This window comes from Talpa europaea, assembly GCF_964194135.1.
Source record: "Talpa europaea genome assembly, chromosome: 16".
NCBI lineage: Eukaryota > Metazoa > Chordata > Mammalia > Eulipotyphla > Talpidae > Talpa > Talpa europaea.
Genome location: NC_140084.1, coordinates 1,149,930 through 1,170,827, shown reverse-complemented (window position 1 = coordinate 1,170,827; position 20,898 = coordinate 1,149,930). Strand labels below are relative to the sequence as shown.

General features: G+C 69.0%; 1 protein-coding gene across 1 annotated transcript; it reads left to right on the top strand.

Annotated features, from left to right (window-relative positions):
* Positions 1-8,580: 8,580 nt before the first annotated feature.
* Positions 8,581-11,134, top strand: FOXF1 (forkhead box F1; the record flags this gene model as incomplete). Its single annotated transcript, XM_084257753.1, has 2 exons — positions 8,581-9,583; positions 10,974-11,134. 2 exons carry the CDS (start codon positions 8,581-8,583, stop codon positions 11,132-11,134), a joined length of 1,164 nt encoding a protein of 387 aa, XP_084113879.1.
* Between the last annotated feature and the right edge of the window lie 9,764 nt (positions 11,135-20,898).

The following is a 20,898-nucleotide window of genomic DNA, read 5'->3' as shown; positions in this document are numbered from 1 at the left end:
GCCGCGTCCCCACCAAGGACACTGTAAATCCCAGCCCGCCGGCTGAGGGTGGCGCGGCTGTTCCGAGAGCGTGTGCCGCGGCGGGGCGGACGCAGTTTCCAAATAAAAGGACCAGGTGTGAGCCTCGCTGTGTGTCCCCCCACTGCACTGGAGACGCTAGGGGCAGGGCGCTGCGGGGTGGGGAGCGTGGCTTTTACATTGCAAAGGGCTCTCCTAGCGTGGGGGTGATGAGAACCCCCCGCGGGGCACTCGGGACTTCCCTCAGGTCGGCTCCTGGCGGGGTCGAGGACTCCTCTGCCCCCAGGGAGCTAAGCTGGGCTGCGCGGGGTCTGCGCTGCTCCCGGACCCCCTTCTCCCCAAGTTCGTGCCCCAGAAAGCAGCCCGACAGGTTTTCTGTGAGCCCCCTGGGAAGGGCCTGCACCCCAGCAAGACAGCGCGGGGGCGGAGAGCTGGTGTTCAGGCCTCGTCCTCACCAGCACACCCCTGCTATTCCCAGAAGCTGGACTCTTGGGGAGCAGTGCCGGGAAGGGTGGGAGCCGGTGGGGCCTCCCAGGAAGCCTGGGAATCCACCACCACCGTGTGTGTGGGGGGGGTGGGGGGGTTGTGTAGGTTGCTGCTGTGTGGCGGGAAGCTGCAGGCGGGCTGGGGGACTGGTGCTGTAGAACTGACTGCAGCGCCTTGGCCTTCGAGATTAAGGGGGTGACCAGCTTCCCTCGTCTCACTGGATTTGCCTGTGGCAGCTCAGAGTTGGGGCCCCACAGGGCCCTCAGGAGGAGGGCGGCAAGTCTCTTAGGACTGACCCCACAGCACGGCCGCTCAGCAGGCTCTGAGGGTGCCCTGTCCCGGGGCGGTGCTCCCGTGCCCTTTGCTGAGCCCTGCAGGGAGACACTTTTCCTTTCACTCTCCTGCAAACAAGGTCGAGGCTCTGAGAGGCCAAGACACTGCGGAAGCCACGCCGCAGGCAGGGACGGGCGGGTGCTGGCCCAGGGCTCTGGCTGCCACCCCACCAGGAAGGGGGGCTCTGCGGGCCCTGGAGAGGCTGGCATGAGCCGGCTGGCCGGCCCGGGGACACACCGAGACTTGAGCACCCTGGCGAGGCTGAGGGAGTCGCTCAGAGCAGAGATGGCCCAGAGGCGCCCTCCGGCCCAGACTCTCCTCCCGGAAGCTGGTGTGGGCTTGGAGCTGCCCCTACCTGCACCGCCCAGGGTGCGAGCCCCCGGAGCGGGGGACTCATAACAGCCGCATGTGAGGTGACTCCCCCGTTTGTGTTCACGCAGCCGAATCCTCGCCACAAGCCAAGTCGCCAGGCCCAGGTACCCCCTCTTCGGGGACACAGCGGGCTTAGTGTGGCCCCCAGGGCTCACAGGCACTGGGAAGCTGACGACTCAACCAGCAGAGGAGGGGACGGGGGTGCAGAGAGGCAAGGCCCGGCCTCGGTCACACAGGACGGAGCCAAGCTGGAGCGGGGCGCCCTGGCCCCTCGCCGCCTGGGGTCTATGTGCCCGTTTAGCCATAGAGCCCCGGCTCGCAGGGGCGTCGCCTGCCCCTCCGCCACTCTCGCCGCCAAGACCCTGCACACGCGCTTGGGGGTTGCTGCTCTGGCCCTCAGGCCGGCGCCAGACGGGGTGAGCTCTGGGACCAGCTCCCTGGAAAACGGGGGCAGAGAAGCCTCCCCTGGGGCAGGCCCCAGTGCCCGAGGCTGGAGTGTCGGGTGCTGAGCCCTGAGCCGCTGTCTCCAGGCACTGCTGCCTCCCAGCCCAGCAGGCAGGAGTCCCCCTCCACGCGTGTCTGCCTGTCTGTCTGTCCGTCTGCTCTCCCTGAGCCGCGCTCACCTTGGTGTGGAAGCCCCAGTCTCACTCTGTGTCTCTGGGGGCCCTCCGTGTCTCCCGGCGGGAGCAAGGTTCCCTGCACCCTGGGGGCGGGATCTCTGTGCCCCAGCGGTGAGCGTCCCCTGCCCCCCCCCACCCCCGCCGGCTCTTCAGTCCATCCGCAGAAACCTGCCGCCGGACCACACAGTCCGCACGCGGCCAAGTGCAAGTCCCCGGGCATCGGGCAGCTGCCCTGCTACCCGGCTGGGGCAAAAGGACCCAAACCAGCCTGGGGAGCTGCGGGGGTGGTCTGGGCGGCCCCGGGCCCGGCACCCTCCCCCCACCGCCTCCTCGCCCAAGTCAGCGGGGGAGGGGACAGGGGGTTTGTTTTCTCCCTCTAAATACACAGTCTGCACCATCCTGCCCCCCGGGAGGCTGGAGGCTCGGCCTGAGAGCCGCCCTGGCCGCCCTGGGCCAAATCGCAGCTCTTGGTCAGAAAGGACTGGCCTGTGCCCGCCGCTGCCAGCTCCGAGCCCCAGCCCCCCAGCCCCCCAGCCGCGCCGGGCGCTGACTCCCTCTTCCCGCAAGTGGAGAAGAGAAATGAAATCCACCTTTTCCTTTTGGTTTGTTTTCGGAGCCCCAGCCACGAGCATCTTCCCCCACTCCCCAGCCCCCGCCTTCTGAGCACGCGGGAGCCACCGCTTCTTTCTCTGAGCTGCACCTCTGGGGTCACTCTGTGGCCCTCCCGGGGATCCTTCCCTCAGAAGCACAGTCTGGAAGCCCATCGCCCCCTCCCGCACCCGCACCCGCGGGGAGCTCCGGGCCAGGCCGGGCGCAGCTGTCCGGCAGGGGTAACAGTACGTCGTTGGCTGCCCCGTCTCTGTGGGGAGACAGCGGTGCTGAGGGGCCAGGCCCCCGGACAGGCGCTGGACACTCTCGTTGGGGCCTGGGGGGCTCCCTGCCGCAGCCTGCGCTGCTGATGCCAGAAACTCCCAAAAATCTCACAGGGAAGAGAGCTGCGAATTCCTGGGCTGCGATGTTGTCAAATATTTCACTGAAGAACGTCATGGAAAATGTGCGCTTTCGGGTAAAAGGGCCAAGTGGACGGGCGAGCTCGGCCGCAGCCACACAGGCAGGGCCTTTTTTTTTTCCCTTGACCCAAATCTGAACCCCTCTCTCTAATGCACAGCTGACAGGGGAGATTGACTGCCAGGCCCGGGTGCAGGGGGAACCTCGCACCTGCTTCCCCGACGTGGCCCTGGTGGTCCCCGCAGGTGGGGTTTCCCAGCCCTGTGCCAAGGGGGTGTGGTGGGACTGGGCGACGCCCTCGGGTGCTGCCTACCCCTCCTCACCGGGGGCACCCCATGAAGGGTCTTGCTTGCTCCTGACCAGGGCGGGTGTGGAGCTGCCTTGGACCAGAGTGTAGCTGAGCAGCAAGGGGCACAAATAGGAGAGCACCCCAAAATGTGGCAGGACGGCTCGGGTCAGGAGTTTCCCCGGGGCCCCAGCACGCCCAGGCATTAGGGCTCCAGGATTTGGGGCCATCGCGTCTCTGCATCTTCTCTGGGCCGGCTGCACACAGGTCTACCGTGTCTGCCCACAGCCTCGGGAAGACCTACCCAGAAGGCACAGGCCCCCATCTCCCTGCCAGCCCAGGGCTGCCCGCCCTTGCCAGCCCCACACAGGGCATGAAAGTCACTCTAGTGCTACAGAAATAAGGTAGGAGGGTCACTTCTTCCACTTTCTGAGCCCTGCGCTCCAAGCAGAACCTGTTTTCTGGGGTCGCAGCGGGGGCTCCCGAGTGAGCGTGACCTTGAGGTGCCTGGCCAGGACAGTCAGGCCCCCACGCATCATGACCAGGGCCCACGCCACATGCTCTGTCTCACCCTCGGGCTCCCTACAGCCTCCTTTCACACAGCCTGGTCTGCTGCACGCGCCTTGCAGAGTTGGGGTGGCCCTAGGTGCCCAGAGACCCTCTCCTGGCAACAGGCTGCATCATGCCACTGTGATGTCCTGTGTGCACGGGAAACGGGTGGTTTGCATTTCTGACGTTTGGGGTGCAGACCCGATATCTCGTGTCCCCCCTGTAACAGTCTCTGGTACCACATCGTGTGACCTGCAGTCTGTAACAGTCTGTATCCAGATTCCTCGTGTCATGCCCAGCCTGTGTGGCGCGCACCGCCAGCTATGCCCCGATGCCGAGTGCACAGGCCTGGTGCCCTGGACACCGCACGCCAGACCGTGACCCCCACGCCTCTGAAACCAGCCCACGGAGAAGCCCTGTACCGGGCCTCGCCTGCAGTGTCCTGCATCCAAAGCTCGTGTTATTGGCACCCCCAGGTTGCTCTGTGCACACAGCCTGCACACTGCACACCCTCTGGATGCTGTGGAGCCCACAGGCAGTCCACCAGTGGCCCTCCTTCCAGCCAGGGGCTTCCCTCCCGCTGCCCAGCTAGCGGGAGCCCCCTCCCCCACGGAGTGCAAATGCGCGTGTGCCTGGGCACCTCGGGTGGGTTCGCAGAGAAAGACCTCAACGCATCCCGCATTCGTGTAGTGTAGCTCACGTGGGTACCACCCAGCGGGGGCGTGCCTCTCCTGACCCTGGCGTTTCTTCCCCTGTCCCGGGGGCCAAAAATTTTCACCCACAAATTTCCTCCCCACACCCGCCCCTGCAGCCTCCCAATGGAGGCAGCCAGGCCAGGAGGCCGCCCTTGCTGCCCCACACCCACCTGGGGTCCGGGGCCAGCCCCCTACCTTTTCTGCCTTTGGCTAGCGCCTCCAAGGCGTTCGAGGGAGTGGGGGCGAGGGCGGCGCGGGCCTGGCGCTAACGCAGAGCAGGGACGGCGCTGCCCTCACGGTGGGTGGTCGCCGGCCGCCCCCTCCCCGCCGCCAGCCGGGCACAATCCGAGCGGGATCTGGTTCCCTGCTCCGGTTACGGCGCGCTCTCGGCCCGGGCGGCTTCACTTAAGCAATTAGCCAGTAAAAATACCTTGGGCTTGCGGAGTGGGAGACGTCGCAGGCGTGTCTGTTTTTACACCCCCTCCCTCCATGTTGAGATTCCTGGGGCCGGCACTGCTGGGCAGGGGTGATTTGGGACGGGCGAGTCTCTACGGACCTTTTTAGCAGAAGGGCAATCGCTGCCCACATCCCGAAGTCTGGGGATTTGTCTCTGCGCCACCGTTCCCTGCTCTGGGCCAGGCACCTCCGGCTCTGAGGGGCGCCACTACCCGTCCCGTTTTCAGACCAAGAAACCAGTGCCCGGCGCGGGCAGATGGCCGTGCCATGTGCTTGCTGCCCAGAGCGGGTCTCCATGTGCTCAGCACACACTAATGTCACGGGGGCGGGGTGGCCTGCGCTGACCTTCTGCAACATATAAACGTGTCCGATCAACACATTGCACACCTTACATTTATAGTGTTGCCTGTTAGTTTTATCTCAGCAAAGCGGGGGGGCGGGGATCAAGCAACCAACATCCCCCCCAAGAAACTAAATCAGAAAGGGTGCAGCAGCAACAGGGGCAGAGCCTGCAGGTATGGGGTCTCTGCCTGAAACCCTGCAGACCCCTGGTCTGGCCGCCAGGCTTAACCCCTTCCTACAGCCAGGCTCTGTGGTGTGACCTAGAACCTGGGGTAACTTTACTGAGCCCCCCTATAGTGAGAGGGATAGTACTGATCTGTAGGGTGTCCGTGGAGAAGCCAGGGTCCTGGCTTCATGGAAGGGAGGTCTCGGGTTCGTGGGTAGACTCCAGGGGTGTGGCGAGACCCGGGAAATCCTTCCGAAGATGCTAGGGTTATGCCTTTGGGGAGGGGGGTGGTGCTGGGGGAGGGCAGGGTGTGGTTTTCAACAGTTTATCAAAGGGATTCCCAGGCCAGAGAAAGGGTAACAGGGTATTTATTTACACAGCGGTCAGTACCTGGTGGTGGCCGGGACTGATCAGCAGCACTGGAGCCAGCGAGCTCCTGTCCTGGGTATCGTTTAGCACCGTCAGCGCACCAGGGGGCGGGTGCCCTTGAGCCTGCGACTCTCTGGATGGGGGTGACAGCACTTCTAAGCCTGCGCCCCCCCCCCCAATCTGGAGCATCTGGGAGGGGAGAAAGGGAAGGTGCAGCGATGCCGGCCTGGCAGCACTGGCTGGTGCCAGGTCCTCGCTGGACTTGGGTTCCCCCCACCCCAGAGGTGCCGCACCGGTGGGCAGGCGGCTCAGGGGCGTCTTAGAGCGAGGAGCTTGGTGTCTGGACATGTAGAAGAGACCTGCTTGCTCTGGTTGTGCTTCTCCACGGGATTGGGGGTCCCTCCAAATCACAGGGCAGGGCACGCGTCCCCCTCCTCTCGCGCTTTCACCCCCACCTTTATGACCTAGGTGGAAATTAGGGACTGGGGGAGCCTCCCCCCCCCCACCCGCCGTGTCTTCCTGAGGGGCCACTGAGGCCCCTGGCTCTGGGCAGCAGAACTGTTGTCTTTACCCTGCAAAATTTGGTTTGCCGCCTGCCGGCTGGGTACCTAGGAACTACGTGGAGCCCCCCAACTTTGTCCTTCCTCAGGAAGGCTGAAGTCCTGCACCCCCAAAACGTACAGGAGGGCTCCAGGGAACCAGGGGATAGCGGAGTGTGGCTGGGTGGCAACACTGGCAGGCGTTAGCCCGGAGTGGACGCTGCAGCCCCTCCACTGGGGACGGCCAGCTGCAAACAGCTGCCCCCCTTAATACTCTATAGTGCCCTAGTCTGGAGGCACCCCCTCCCCGCAGGGAGGAAGGCTCTGGAAAAGGGAGGTGCTGCTCTCTCGCAATCCGGTAGCCTCAAGGGTGCACACGCTGCGCCGCCAGGGCTTGAGCCTCCCCCGGCCCGCCTCACTTCCAGGAGCCAGATGTGCTCAGCAGCTGGCGGCGGCGACCCCTTCGCGGGAGCTCCCTGGGCGCGCGCCCCTGACGCCTCCGCGGCCCGGCTCGCTCACCCGCAGCTGCCGTTTGGCAAAAAGCAATAATAACGATAAATAATAAACTACAAAACCGCGGGAGGAGAGACGGGTGCGCGCGCGCGTGTCCCGCCTGAATGCGCAGTGCGGGGCCTCCGCGCCCACAGGCGCTCGTGCGAGGCTGGGGCGCCCGGCCCGCGTGGGGGGTGCTGGCGGGAAGGCCCTCCCCGGGGCCGTGCGCGGTGCGGGGGGCCCGGGGGTCTGGGGGTGAGTGGCCGGCGCGCCCCCGCGGGCACGCGCACCCCCGCGGCCCCCCGCGCACCCCCGCGCCCCGGCCGCGGGCCTCGCGGGCAGAGTCGCCGGCGGGGGGCAGCCGCTCGCAGGCCGCTGGGGGCGCCGCCCGCTCCTCGCGCGGACGTGCCAGGCGCCCCAAAGGCGACAAGGCGCCTCCCAGGGAGGCTGCAGGCGTCGCGGGGCCGGCGGGGGCCGGGGAAGCGGGCGAGGTCGGCGGCTTTGAAAGGCGCCGCGGGACGCGCTCGGGCGGCTCCAGCCTCTCCGCCGCGCGCCCGGGTCGCCGCGAAGCCCCTCGGAAGCCCCCTCGGCCCCTTCGCCCGGCGCAGCCCCCGGCGGAGCAGGCCCGGCCGGCGCCCGCAGCCGCGCTCGCGCCGCGCTCACCTGGTGCCTGCGCGCCCGCCGGGGCGCCCGGTCCTCGCCGTCCTGCGCCGGGGCCCGGCCGGCCGCGCTGGCGCCGCGGGGCGGGGCGGGGCGGGGCGGGGCGGGGCGGGGCGGGCGCGCGGGGCTGCCCCGGCCCGAGGCCGCCCGGGGCTGCCGTCCGGAGCCGGCGGGCGGCGGCGGCCCCGCGGAGGCGGCAGGCCGAGCCCGCAGGGCACGAGGCCAGCGCCCGGGCGCGGACTCCGCTGCGGTCGACGCTGCGCGTGTGAACTTCCCGCGGGCCGCGCCGCGCCGGGATGGGACCTGCCCCGGGGCGCGGGCGCGCGTGGGGCGCGCGTGGGGCGCGCGTGTCCGGGCCCGGCCGGGCCGCCTGCGGGCTCCGGCGCGCGCGGCGGGGTGCGCGGGGTGCGCGGGGTGCGCGGGGTGCGCGGGCGCAGGTCGGCGCGGCGCGAGCGCACGGCCCGAGGGCGGCCGTCGCGGGGCCGGCGGCGCCGGCGCTTTCGCTTTCCCGGCCCGGCGGCGGCGCGGCCCGTCCGCTCGCGCGCGGCTGGGCTGGGCGCGTCCGAGGAGCCCGGGCGCGGCTCCGGCCCGGGGCGGGGAGGGTGGGCGGGCCTCGCGGGAGCCTCCGCCCGCCGCGATGGCCGGGGCCCGGCGGCCGCCGCCGCCGCGGGGGCGACTCGCCCGCGGGCCGCGCGCTCGGGGAAGGCCCGGGACCGGGGTGCGTCTCCCGCCGGGCGCGGGGCGGGGCGGGGCGGGGCGGGCGCGGGGGGGCGGGGCGCCGGGCGGGGGCGGGGCCGGGCCGGCCGGGCCGGGGGGCGGGCGCCGCCGGGGGTCCTCGCCGGCCGGGGGCGCGCGCGGGAGCCGCGGGAGCCGCGGGAGCCGCGGGCCGGGGCCGCGCGGGGCGGGGGCGGCGCCGCCCCCAGCCCGGCGGCGAGGGGCTGCCCGGCCGGCGCCCTCCCGGGGGGCGGGGGGGGCGGGGGGGCGGGGGCGCGCGAGCCCCGCGCCCGCGGGTGCGGCGCCGGGGAGGACGCGCGGGCGGGCGGGCGGGCGGGCGGGCGGGCGCGCGCCCCGCGGCGGGTGACGGCAGAGCCGGGGCCCGCGCCCCCCCGCCCCCGCCCCCTCCTCCTCCTGCTCCTCCCGGCGCGGCGCGGCGCAGAGCAGCGGCGGCCGCGGCGCAGGCAGCACCCCGATGTCCGCGGCGCCCGAGAAGCAGCAGCCGCCGCGCGGGGCGGGCGCGGGCGCGGGCGCGGGCGCGGGCGGGGCCGGCGCGGCCATGGACCCCGCGGCCGCCGGGCCGCCCAAGGCCAAGAAGGCGAGCGCGGGCGTGCGGCGGCCCGAGAAGCCGCCCTACTCGTACATCGCGCTCATCGTCATGGCCATCCAGAGCTCGCCCGCCAAGCGCCTGACGCTCAGCGAGATCTACCAGTTCCTGCAGAGCCGCTTCCCGTTCTTCCGCGGCGCCTACCAGGGCTGGAAGAACTCGGTGCGCCACAACCTCTCGCTCAACGAGTGCTTCATCAAGCTGCCCAAGGGGCTCGGCCGGCCCGGCAAGGGCCACTACTGGACCATCGACCCGGCCAGCGAGTTCATGTTCGAGGAGGGCTCGTTCCGCCGCCGGCCGCGCGGCTTCAGGAGGAAGTGCCAGGCGCTCAAGCCCGTGTACGGCGTGGTGGGCGGGCTGGGCTTCAACGCGCTGCCCCCCGACGCCTACGGCTTCCAGGGCGCGGCCGGCGGCCTCCCGTGCGCGCCCGGCGGGCTGGCGCTGGACGGCGGCCTGGGCGTCATGAACGGCCACTTGCCGGGCGGCGTGGACGGCGTGGCGCTGCCCGGCCACGGCCACGCGGTGCCCCACCTGCCCGGCGGCGGCGGCGGCCACGCGTACATGGGCGGCTGCGCGGGCGCGGCGGCCGGCGAGTACGCGCCCCACGACGGCTCGGTGCCCGGCTCGCCGCTGCTGCCCGCGGCCGCCGGCGGCGTCATGGAGCCGCACGCCGTGTACTCGGGCCCGGCCGCCGCCGCCTGGCCGCCCGCGGCCTCGGCCGCGCTCAACAGCGGCGCCTCCTACATCAAGCAGCAGCCTCTGTCCCCCTGCAACCCCGCGGCCAACCCCCTGCCCGGCAGCCTCTCCACGCACTCCCTGGACCAGCCGTACCTGCACCAGAACAGCCACAACGCGCCCGCCGAGCTGCAAGGTGAGTGGGGCGCGCAAGGCCCCGGCCCCGGGCCCGGCCCCGGGGGAGCCGGGCAGCGCCTCTGTGCGCCCCTGGCTCCAGGGGTGTCCCCCTGGCCCTCCCTCGCCCCTTCAGAGGAGTGAGCGCAGCCCTCGGCCGGCCTAGGCCCGGGCGCCCTGTTTCTCTATTTTGGTTTCAGTTCCTGGACACTGGCCTCCAAGCCTGCCCAGGTGGGCTCGTCCTCCCCGGGGCGACTCAGGCCCCGATAGTCTAAGTCACCTCGGCCCATTACAGTCCTCACGCCTCAGCAAGGCTGGGGATGGAGCCGAACCCCCAGCCTGGCCGGCCGGGACACCCTCCCCGGGGGCTGCCCAGTGGGCGTCTGGAGAGCCGCCTGCTCCCTGCCCGGGCAGGACGGAAGCACTAGGCCCCAGGCCGCTTGGGCGGCCGCTCTGAGCTCAGCCCTCGGGCCTTTCAGGGAGCCAGCCGGACCCGGGGAGGGCTGAGCGGGGGGCATTTTGTGGTGACCGAGGCCCGCTGTGGCCAGGCCCGGAGCCAGGCGCAGAGTTGCAGGCCCCAGAGGCCCTTTGTTTCTCCGTCCTGGGGTTCGGGTCTCCAGCTGCCCGCTGTCCCTGCCCTCTGAGAAGGAAGAAGCGGAGCCTCCCCTCCCCAAGTGCCCCGTGTGGCGGCCTCCAGCAGGCTTGTGGGCCTAGTTCTGGAAAGAGCTTGGGGGGACCCAGGCAGGGGCCGCTGGGGTCAGCTGTCAGCAGCCTGCAGGGGACAGGAGTCCAACCTGACGGCCTGACGGGCTCCACGGGTCGCCCTGCCTGGGCGGCTTCAAACTCCCAGGCTCCAGCTGCCCTGGGGGGGCTCCGTCCTCCCAGAGATGCTTCCTTCCGCCGCGGCCCTGCTCTTCCCAGCTCCCCCATCGGGCTGTCGCTGCACCCGGGCTGGGCTGTCTTGGGGCTGGGAGGAGGCCGCCCCTGCGCCAGGCTCAGGCCTCGGGCTGCCCAGGTGGTGGAGGCCGCTGGGGCCTCCCTGGCGTCTTCTGGCCGGCCTCCGCGCTTCTCATTCCGTGTCCCCTTCATCCTCGGAAGCCCCCGCACCCCCAGGCCGGAGAGAGGCCCCATCCTCCCAGAGGAGGCCCGGACACGCCGGGATCCCGGGCGCGGGGGTCTCTCCTCCCTCCCTCCCTCGCTTCCTCCCTCCCCCCAGGGGCACACACGGCGCCCCTGGGCCTTCAGAGCCGCTGGGGCTGTGCGCGCGGGGCGTCCCGGCAGGAGGGCACGGGAGGCGGGGGGCCTTTTGCCGGAGCCGGGCAGGCGCCCGAGTCCGCAGTCGGCGCTGCTTTTCCGCCTCGACCCCCGCGCCGCCTAACTCTCGCTCCCTCCCCTGTGGCCTCGCCTTGCAGGCGTCCCGCGGTACCACTCCCAGTCGCCCAGCATGTGTGACCGCAAGGAGTTCGTCTTCTCCTTCAACACCATGGCGTCCTCGTCCATGCACTCGGCCGGCGGCGGCGCCTACTACCACCAGCAGGTCACCTACCAAGACATCAAGCCCTGCGTGATGTGAGGCGGCCGGGGGCTCCGGCGCGCCGGCCGGGCCGCCGCCCCGCCGGGAACTGCTTTATTCTCGAGGTATAGCCGTCAGCAGAAGAGCCGGGTCTGACCCCACCCGACCGGATTATTGGAGAAGGAACCCCGCGGCCAAGACCGGGCAAGACCGGGCGGCGGGCGCCTCCCCCGGAACCTCCCTCCCGAGGTCTTAAAACCGCGGCGGCCGGAGGGGCCCGGCTGCCTGCACCCCTGGGGGCGGCCGCGAAGGTGCTGCGCTGGGGGAAGCCCTCGGTGTCCGAAGGAGAACTCTGCTGCGCTCGCTTCTCCCCGCCCGTGGCGCCACGGGAGCGGGTTGCTGCCCGAGGGCGAGCTGAGCTCCCGAGGCCACGTTGTCAGACCCTTTCACTCTCCAGCGAGTATTTATCTTATTTTTAATTTTCTCGGAAAGATCGCCTGGGGCGCGGCGGCTCCTCGGCGGGCGGGCGCGGGAGGGGTCCGCGGGGGGCGCGCCCCGGCCCACCTGAGGCGGCCTGGCCCGGGGCGGCCCCGGGGCCCAGACCGCTCTGCTCGGCCGGGGTGGGAGACCCGGAGGGGCTGGGGCTCCCCCGGCCCGGCCCGCGCCTCCGCGGCGTCTTTCTAGCTCTGCTCCGAGTGTCGCCTGGATTCTCCGGCGGCCGTTTTCTCACGGGAGCCGGCGTCTCCCCCGTCTCTGCTGTAAAGCCCGGGCCAGGAAGGAGGAGACCCGCCGCCGCGGGGCCCCGGGATCGGGCTTCGGGACCGCGGAGACGCGGGAAGGTTAAGGCACTTTGTAAAACTCTATAGCAAGGTTCATCCTGTTATTTATTCTACTTCTTCCCTGGTAATCGCGACACCGCAGCGGCTCCTCCGTTTGTCAGTATTAATGGCGTGACTTGGTTGGCAATATTTGCCGCGGAGAATTTTTGTAGCTGTCCGTTGTAAATTTGAACGAAGTCCGATCTGTGTCAAAACAAATTTCCATATGTTTTATATAAATATATATATATAAAATGAGGGACCGGCCCCCCTCCCCCGTAGTATTTTGGCTGCCGGGGCGCAGCGTTTGTGACACGTATTTTGAATTTCCTTCTGCACTGTATAAAACGACCATTTGAGGATGTTTTTGCCTTTTGTGTAATTTTTCCTAAAAAAAAAAAAGAACAAAAATAAAAATGTATAACATTTGTACGTGGCCTCAACGTCGCATCCGCTACAACGAGTGCCCGGGGCTGAGGTGGCAGAACCGCCCCCCAAGCCCGCACGCTGGGAGGGTCTCACGCAAGGCTTGAGGCCCGGGTGGCCCTGAGGCCACGTTCCCGTGTCCTGTCCCTCTTCCCTCTTCTCCCTCCGCCCCGACGGCGGTCGGGCGGGCGAGCGTGGCCGTGTCCTCTTGGCTTCCATTTTTCAAGCGGGCCCTGCCCTCTCGATGCCGCTTTTCTCTCTAAGGAAATAACCAAGCAGTTCAAGGAAAGGCAGGACCGGGCACGTCCAGTTTCCTACGAAAATTCGATTTTTAAATGTCTCGCCACAGCAGGGCCCCTGAGTTCCTGGGGGCCTTTCCGTCTCTGCGCTGCTGCGAGTCGTGCCATGCGGGGAGGGTTTCTGCGGGGTTTCGGGGTTTCCGTCTTCCCGGCGTCCGCTCTCTGGTTTTCCCCGAAGCCCAGGTGGGCGCCCTCCGAGGGAGCGGGGAGGCCGGCGGGGAGTGCTGGTCGGCGCTTCCCCCTGGGCACACCCAGGTGGGCGGGGGACGGGCTCGGGCTTAGCCGCCTGTCCCGGCCCCTCTCCGCGCTCCCCAGGAAAACAAACAAACAAGGTCACTTTGTCTCCGCGCCCTCCAGGAGACCCTCCGGGAGACCCACCGCAGTCCCCGTCGCGGGGTCGTGAGCCTCTGAACCTGGTTCTTCTCAAATTTGACATTTTGGACGTGAGGGTAATTTCTCCGGTGCTCTGTTACATCAAAATTATCAATAAACTCGCCCGGGCAATTAATGCCCCGAACTAACAGCTGTCTATAAAGGCGAGATAAAGGGGACAGGAAGAGGCCAGGACGCTGCCCCTCGGGGTCTGGGCCGCGGAGCACGGGGCTGGGGGCTCGGGGCGCGCCGGCCCTGCGCTCCAGGAGCAGCTCCCAGCACGGAGAAGGCTGGGTCCTGCCCACACAGCGGGGGGGCTGCTGCCCGCTGGGCACCCCCGACAGCCAGCGCGGGGAAGCACGGCCTCCGCCCCCCCCCCCCCCCCCCGCCCCCTCTGAGACTGTGCCCCAATTAGGTCGGAGGCTGGGGAAGCGAGGCTGATTAGGAGAAACCCAATGCCGGCCCAGCCGGCGGCTCCCGGCCTCCTGCTACAGAGGCGCAGCCCCCGCTCCCTTGCCCCCTGGCGCCCAGAGGCCCCGTGGGCCCTGAGCGTGAGGCTTTGGCGCCCGGGGGTGGGGGGGGTGCCAGGCCAGCAGGCGGCCGTGTACCCCGGCTTCCTGCTCAGCTCCCCAATGGCGCCTGCGCTTCAGCCGGGTCTCCTGTGCCAGGCCCTGGCCGGCCTCTGTGGGAGGCACCCAGAGGAGCCTGTGCGGGAAGCCGCCAGGGCACCGGCGGGCCTGGCCTCATCTCCAGACCTGCCCTAGGGCCTGGGGACCCAAGAAAAGCACACTCTTCCGAGAGCCCAGGGCCAGGCTAGCCTGGGAAGGGCAGAGGACGCAGGCAGGTCACTCGCTCCTCTGAGTCTTTGCCGCCTCCCTGCCCCGGGGCTGAGACCTGACTGCCTGGGCCGGGTCTTCTCTGGGGCATTTCGGCCCGGCTCCCGCTGGGCCACAGGGCGCATCCCACCCCGGCGTCCTCCACAGAACCGTGCCAGCGAGGGCGGGTTAGGAGTTTGAGCTGGCACCAAGCTGGGAGCTCTACGGACATCTTTCTCTTTCTCGTTCAGGGAAGTCAGTCTGCGGCCGCCGGCCGGCACACCTGACTGGGAGGGCGCTCAGATGCCCTAGAGGCGCACAGCCCCTGCGTGAAAGGCCCACGGCTGGGAGGGGCAGAGCCACAGTCCCTGGGTTTCGATGGCGTCCCCCGTCCCGGGTCTTTGCAGCCCCCAGCCCCTCCGGCAGAGGCGGCTCTCCACTGCCCCGGGTTCCCCAGCTCCAGGCTGGCGGGCCCGAGCGCCCTCCCAGGGCCCTGCCTGAACCCCAGCGCCAGGCTTTGGAGGGGCCCTGGCCCACCCAGGAGCCCTCGGCCCACTGTCCTCTTTTCTTTTTGGGGCTGGAGGGACGGGCGGGGTGCACACCCACAAGCCCCACCTGCCTTCCGCCAGCTGGCGGGCAGCTTCCAGCAGCCGGCGCGGGCGGGCAGGCTCCTCTGCGCCTCTCGCCTCTCGTCTTCAACGACACCGTCCTGGGGGCCGTGGGGGCTGCGGCCGGCGGCATGCCGGGCAGGAGCACGAGGCCCGCCTGACCCCGCGCACCGAGGCTGGAGTGACCCCGGGACCCACGCGCGTCCCACCGCCTCCCCGCGGGCCTGGGGCTCTGCTGCCGCTTGCGCGTCGCGTGGGGAGGTGGGGGTGGCGCCCTCAGAGGCGAAGGATCTAAATTTTCGAGGCCCCGTGTGACTGCTCAGTGTGGGCAGCGCTGAGCCCCCGGCTCCCGGCACAGCCCCCGACCTGCCCTCCCTTGCGGAGAGAAGCTGGGCTCTCAGGGCCAGTGCCTGGCCCCGGGGCCGCCCCCAGCCGCCAGCTAGAGGGGGTCTCCAGTCCAGCGGCTTCACTGTTCCGAAACTTTAATTCATTTTTGTTTTTACATAGGAGAACTCGTAGGCCTCAGCCGTGTGTCTCGGGGGACCCGCCTGCTCTGCTCCCCACTGTCTCTGAGTCCTCGCATCCCCCCCAGCTTCACTTCTGAGGGGGCCTCAGCGTCCTCCCGCCCCCGTCTGCAACACTCGGGGGTCTGCTCAAGCCACAGATTGGGGCAGCAGCGCTGGGGCCCCCGGGGCTTCTGGGGCTCCGGACCGGGCAGTCCTCCCAGTGCTCTGGGCCTGCGGTGGCCGAGGCTGCGCTTCCTCCTCCGCGGGGCTCCTGGGAGGCAGGCAGGCGCGGCCGGCCCAGGCCTCTGCTGCCCCCTCCTGCCCGCCGCCACGCGGACACCGGGAGCCCCGGTCCAGGCACAGGCCAAGGATTCGGGGCACGCTGCCTGCTGGGCGTGGGGGTCCCTCTCTGTGCCGGCCCCGTTAATCCCGCAGCTGCCCCCCTGGGTCAGCCGGTCACTGCCGATGTCGAGGGGCAGAAACCGAGCCCCGAAGCCGAGGGGACTCGCTCCAGGTGCCGTTGGGGACGGAGAGTTTGGGTCACACCCGGCCTTCCCGCCCCCCCCCCCCCCCCCCGTGCCATGTTCCCGACGAGACGCTCTGCAGCTCCTGGACACGCGTCCTCCCCCAGCGGCGGCCACGTGAGCGGAGAGGGCGCTGCCGTGTGGTCTGTGGCGGCCTCTGTGGGCCTCTGGCCTGCGCCCGGCATGGCGGCGGCCGGCAGGGCTGGACCTGGGCATGCCCCTCCCGTGGACGCGCAGGGGAGTCGAGCCCCAGCTGGCGTTCACCTCCGCTCGGGGACAGCGGACTGAGACTTCGGGGGGAGCCACGGTGGCCCCCGGGAAGGCGCGCCTTGCTTCCTTGGCCCCCTCCCCCTAGTCCAGCAGAGAAAAACCCAAACAAAAGTCGAAGCTCAAGGCAAGAGAGGGCAGGTGGGGCAAGACATGTGGCTGCGCCATCCCGCTCTGCTTCTGGAATCTTCCTAGCGTTCTGGGCTGTTTTAAGGAGAGAAGGCTGCGGGGGGCTGGGGGGGTTCCTGACCTGCGGGCCTCCCCGGTGCTCCTGGCGGGCGGGCAGAGGAGACCCCCCCCCCATGAGCATGAGACGGCATCGGTCTCATCAAGGGCCCCGGCCCAAAGCGTGTCTGCCACTCGGCCCAGACCCGGAGGCGGCCCCGCGAGGCGCTGGACAGAGGGCCAGCCCTGGGGCGGCCTTTAGAGAGGCGTCACCCATCAAGGCAGTGGGGCCGCGGCCGCCGACTAGACTGTCCCAGCACGGCCAGCCGTGGGGGCCGGGGTCAGCAGGATGGCAGCGGGGGGCGTCCGGGAGAAGGCGCCCCCCAGCACCCCGCCGAGGCCGGTGACCCGCCGCCAGGGAGGCACTGGTCTCCGGGACGCACGGGGCCCTGGCTCCCTGGGACGGATGGCAGCCGCCCTGTGCTCGGGGATCCCCGGAGCCACACGCCGCGGGCGCGTTCTGGGTCCCTCGGCGCACGTGGGCAGGGGGCTCGCGGGGTGCACGCGGGTCGGCCCTGGGGCCTTCGTGGGCCTCCCTGGAGAGCGCGCAAGGCCCCGCCTCGGGGCAGGGCGGCAGCTCGGCCCACCCTGCGCCCACCTGGGCTTCTCGGGCCGGCAGCGCCACCTGCTGTCCCTCTGCGGGCGCGCCTCCCGCTCGGGGCGGCCTGAGGGCGCGTGTGGACCCGCCACCCCTTGGGCTTTCAGGCCTCGGGCCTCGGTGAGGGGGTCGCCGGCTTTGGGCGGGGTGGGGGGGCGGGGGGGGGGCTGGCGAATCCGTGTAATCTCCTAAGTTGAGGTAAAATAAACTTGAGGACGTGAACGCGGTGCTGAGCCCGGGCGCCTCCCACAGTCACAGATGCCGGGGTGGGGGTGGGGCAGCTGGTGGAGCCCTGGGGGAGCGGGCCCTGCCCCCCCCCCCCCCCCCCAGGACCCGTCGCCTGAAAGGGCTTAGCGCTGGGGGCGCGCCCTGCTCCTCGCCCTGAGACCGGTCCTGGCAGCAGCGCTCCCCTGCAGGCTCTGTGTGAGGCCTCAGTGGACCCGGGCTCCGGGCTCCGTGAGAGGCCTGCAGGTGGACAGCGAGGCCCAGGGGGCGAGCTCCCTGCGAGGACACGCAGCCAGGAGGCACCCGGGGCTCAGGCCCTGTGCGCGGAGGGCTGGGGGCGGCCTCGGGCTCCTGGCCCTCGTCAGCATCCTCCAGAGGCCACCCTGTCCCCGGGGGAGGCCGTGGCCGGGTCAGGGCGTCCACCTGCAGCGGTCAGTGCCATCCCCAGAGGCCTGCAGCGCAGTGCGTCCCCGCGCATCCGTGGGCTCCGGTCAGCCTCTGTATTTATGGGCATCGGGAATAGGGGCCGTCCGGGAAGGGGCCGGTGCTGGGAGCCCTGCTTGGAGACCCCCACGCGCTGAGGAAATGCGTGTGAGGAGCCTGGGGAGGCGGGGGCGCCGGTGGGGCGCGAGGGGCTCTGCCCGCTGGCTTGGGGGGCAGGCCCTCGTGGCTCAGTCTCATCTAAAGTGCAACAAAGTGTGGGGCGATCTCAGGCCACAGGCCAGAGCCACCCCATGGGGCTACTCACAGGGGCAGCGGCTGAGCCACAGGGTGGTCAGGGCTGGCCCCGGAGCTGCCCGATGCCCCTGCAGCCTCCGCGCTGAGCGGACCTGCGGCTGCGCCTGGGGGACCCATGCTTCTCATGGCGGCCAAAAGGGGGGCTCCAGCCAAGGAGGGCGGGAGGTCAGCTGAGCAGGGTCCCAGCCCCCCAGCTCGGGGCTGGGCGCTCTGCGGGGGCTGCCCCTCCCTGCCCTCGCTTGTCGTGCCTGCGAGGTAGGAAGAAGCCGCTGTGGCCAGGGCAGCAAGGCGTGTGCGCTCCCCGGCCTGGGGCGCCAACTGTGTCCTTCCCGCATGTCGCCCCAGACTTCCACAGCCAGGTCAGGCTCCCTCCTGGCTGCGGTGTGGGGGTGCGGGCTGGGTTTGGAGCTGGGGGACTCAAGCAAGCGCCCCATACCGGGTAGGATCGTTCCCGTCCCAGCAGCCACGCTGTCCTCATGCCGGCCGGCCGCTGCTCGCCGCCGTGCTCCGTCGCTCTCCCCCCACCTCCATCCACCCCACTGCGCTCCTGCGTCCTCGGCCCCGCACCGCACTGCCCCGCGCCACGCCATGCACGCCAGGCCGGTTGGCCGAGCGCGCTTGCACGCTGGGAAGGCGGAAAAGCCTGACGCTTCCCCCCCCACTCACCCCACAGCCCACCCCCTCGGGGTCCTGCGCCATCGTCTGTATACAAGTACCTGCAAGTTTCCTTTAACAGACACAGACCCCCGCAGCCCCGGCCCCCGAGAGCGGACAGTCCATCACGACACAACCACGGGCATCTCTCCTGGGGGCGGAAAGAGGAAGAAGGCACTGGAGCCAGCAGTGGGCGAGCCCTCCCGTCTGGCAACATACACGCTGATGTTGTGTCCGAGGATAACATTGTAGCCGGCATCAGCGGCCTTCCGGGTCGTGAGCGCCACACTCGCCTGGCCAGCGAAGAGGCATCCGAGGGCGCCACATGCTGCAAGCGTGGAGAGCTCCTAATAGCCACTGAGTCCTCACGAATGTCCCCTTGAAGACTGCCCGCTGATCTGCCGCCCCAAGGCGGGTAACGCACCCGCGGCGGCCACGGTGCCGTCACCCCTGACGTTCCTTGTAAATTGGCCTCCGGGCCACGACCCCAAGGGCCTATCAGAGCCACCCGGCGCATGGGGGGCGCCTTCACAGTCCAGGGCCATTCCCAGCCCCCAGTCTGCCCTGGGTCCACTCTGGTCGGGGCTGGCACTACCACGCCGCCCTGCTCTCCAAACCAGGCCCTAACAGACTCTCCGGAATTCGTATCTGCGCTTGGATGGGAGCAGCGGCACGACGCAGCAGCGCCTCCCCTGGAGCCAAGCCCCCTTCCCGCTCCTCTCATTCAGTGTTCGCAGCACGTCCCCGGACGTCGGCTCCACCCGGCCAGCGTCAGAGCGGGGGCAGTAGCCCTCAGCCCTTGCTTCAGTGGCCGGTGCATGCTGTATGATCCCTGCAGCTTTGGGATTATAGGGAGCGTGAAACTTCCATTCAGCACCCATGTCCCTGGCCCACTGCCGCCACCCTGCACCTGTAAAATGTGTCCCTTGGTCGCTCTCCACTACCAGCGGACGTCCATCTGCAGCACATACGCGTGCCAGTGCCGCCAGAGCTGCCTTTTGGTCCACATGTGGAGCAGGGGAAGCTGCCAGTAACCCGGTAGCGTGTCCACACAGGTGACCGCGCACTGCTGTCCGTCGGAGCGAGGCAGTGGCCCCATGATGTCAAGCTGCCAGCGTGTCGAGGCCCCTGCCCCCGCAACACCTGGCCTGTGGATGCAAACGCTCTCCCGGGGTGAGTCCTGGGACACACTACACATTGTTCACAGCCTGCACCTCCTCTAAAGTCTCAGGTAGACCCCAGGCACACTCAGTGGCCCACATTGTCTTTTGCCCTGCGTGCAGCAAGCGTCCTTGCAGCCGCCGTGCAACATCCCGCCCCGGAGCAGTTTCAAGCCAGCGCACCCGGGCTAGGGCATCTGCCTCATCATTGCCTGGTGAGGCCAATGGGGCACGTCCTGCGACAGGATAAACCGTCACCTGCTTCTGATGCCCCAGAGCCCATAGATCTTCCCACAGGGCCTGGCCCCACAACGGCCGATGCACGACTGTCCAGTCATTTAGATTCCACGTGGAAGTCCACAGGGTCAGGCCCCTGCCCAGAGCCCAGCCGTCAGTACAGATGACTAGAGGGGGAGGCTCACGGGCCTCCACCATCCACACCGCTCGCAGTTCAGCCCATTGGCTGCTCTGTCCTGTCCCACTTTCAAACCAAATGGCGTCCGTTTCCGGGTGTGCAGCCACCGCTGTCCGAGAGGCCGGCTGGCCCCGGCTGGCGCCGTCCACGTACCAGGCCTCTGCTGCAATCGGTGCTCGCCCCTCCTCGTAGGGACTAGCTTCAGGTTCGGCTTCCCCACAGGCCTCTGAAGGGGGTTCCATACTGACATACGTCCCCGGACCAAGGACCTCCTGCAACTCCGCCCTTAAGGGGCTAGTTGACAGGGTGCAGCGCTGTTCTAGGTAGGCCCCCCGCTCCGCCAGAGCGGGCATTTGAGCAGTGCCACTACGGGGCTTTGTCGTCCAGGCCTGTGACCCATCCGGCTACTGGGTAGGTGGTTCTCACCACAACAGGGGCTGAGGCAGTTACACTTGCAGTGGCTAGTAAGGCTGCATACGCCGCAGCTGTTTCTCAGTCAAGGAATGCCTAACCTCAGCCCCCTGCCAGAGCTGGGGCCAGAACCCAATGGGCTGCCGTAGCCTCTCTGATTTCTGCCAGAGTCCCCACCCGAACCCTTCCTGAGTCACATGCACATCGAGCTCACAGGGTCGGGCTGGGTCAAAAACCTGCAAGGCCCGAGCAGTCTTTGTAGTATGTTTGGCTGTTGCAAATGCTGTGTCTGCCTCAGCGGACCAATCCCACCTGACCCCCTTACGTATCCACATATACAAGGGTCGTAGGAGCTGGGCCATGTGCGGGATAAACGCCCTCCAGTAACCCAGCAGGCCCGGAAAGGCTTGCAGCTGCTCCCTGTGGTTGGAGTGGGGTCAGCTTGCACTTCACCTATGACAGCATCAGGGATAACCTTTGTCTTACGCGACCAAACAACCCCCAAGAACTTAACGGACAGTCCAGGCCCCTGCAGTTTGCTTTCATTGATTGCCCAGCCGCATGTTTTCAGGGGTGGCCACGGGAGAGGCGCTGCCTTTTCCAAATCTGCAAGAGTCACTCGTCAATAAAATGTCATCAGTGTAATGATACAAACGCAGTGTGATGGCCTCTCCCGCCGGGCCAGATCTGCTGCCACCAGCCCGTGGCACAGTGGGGCTGAGCAGGTCTCCCTGTGGGAGCAGTAAATGTCCATTGCCGGCCT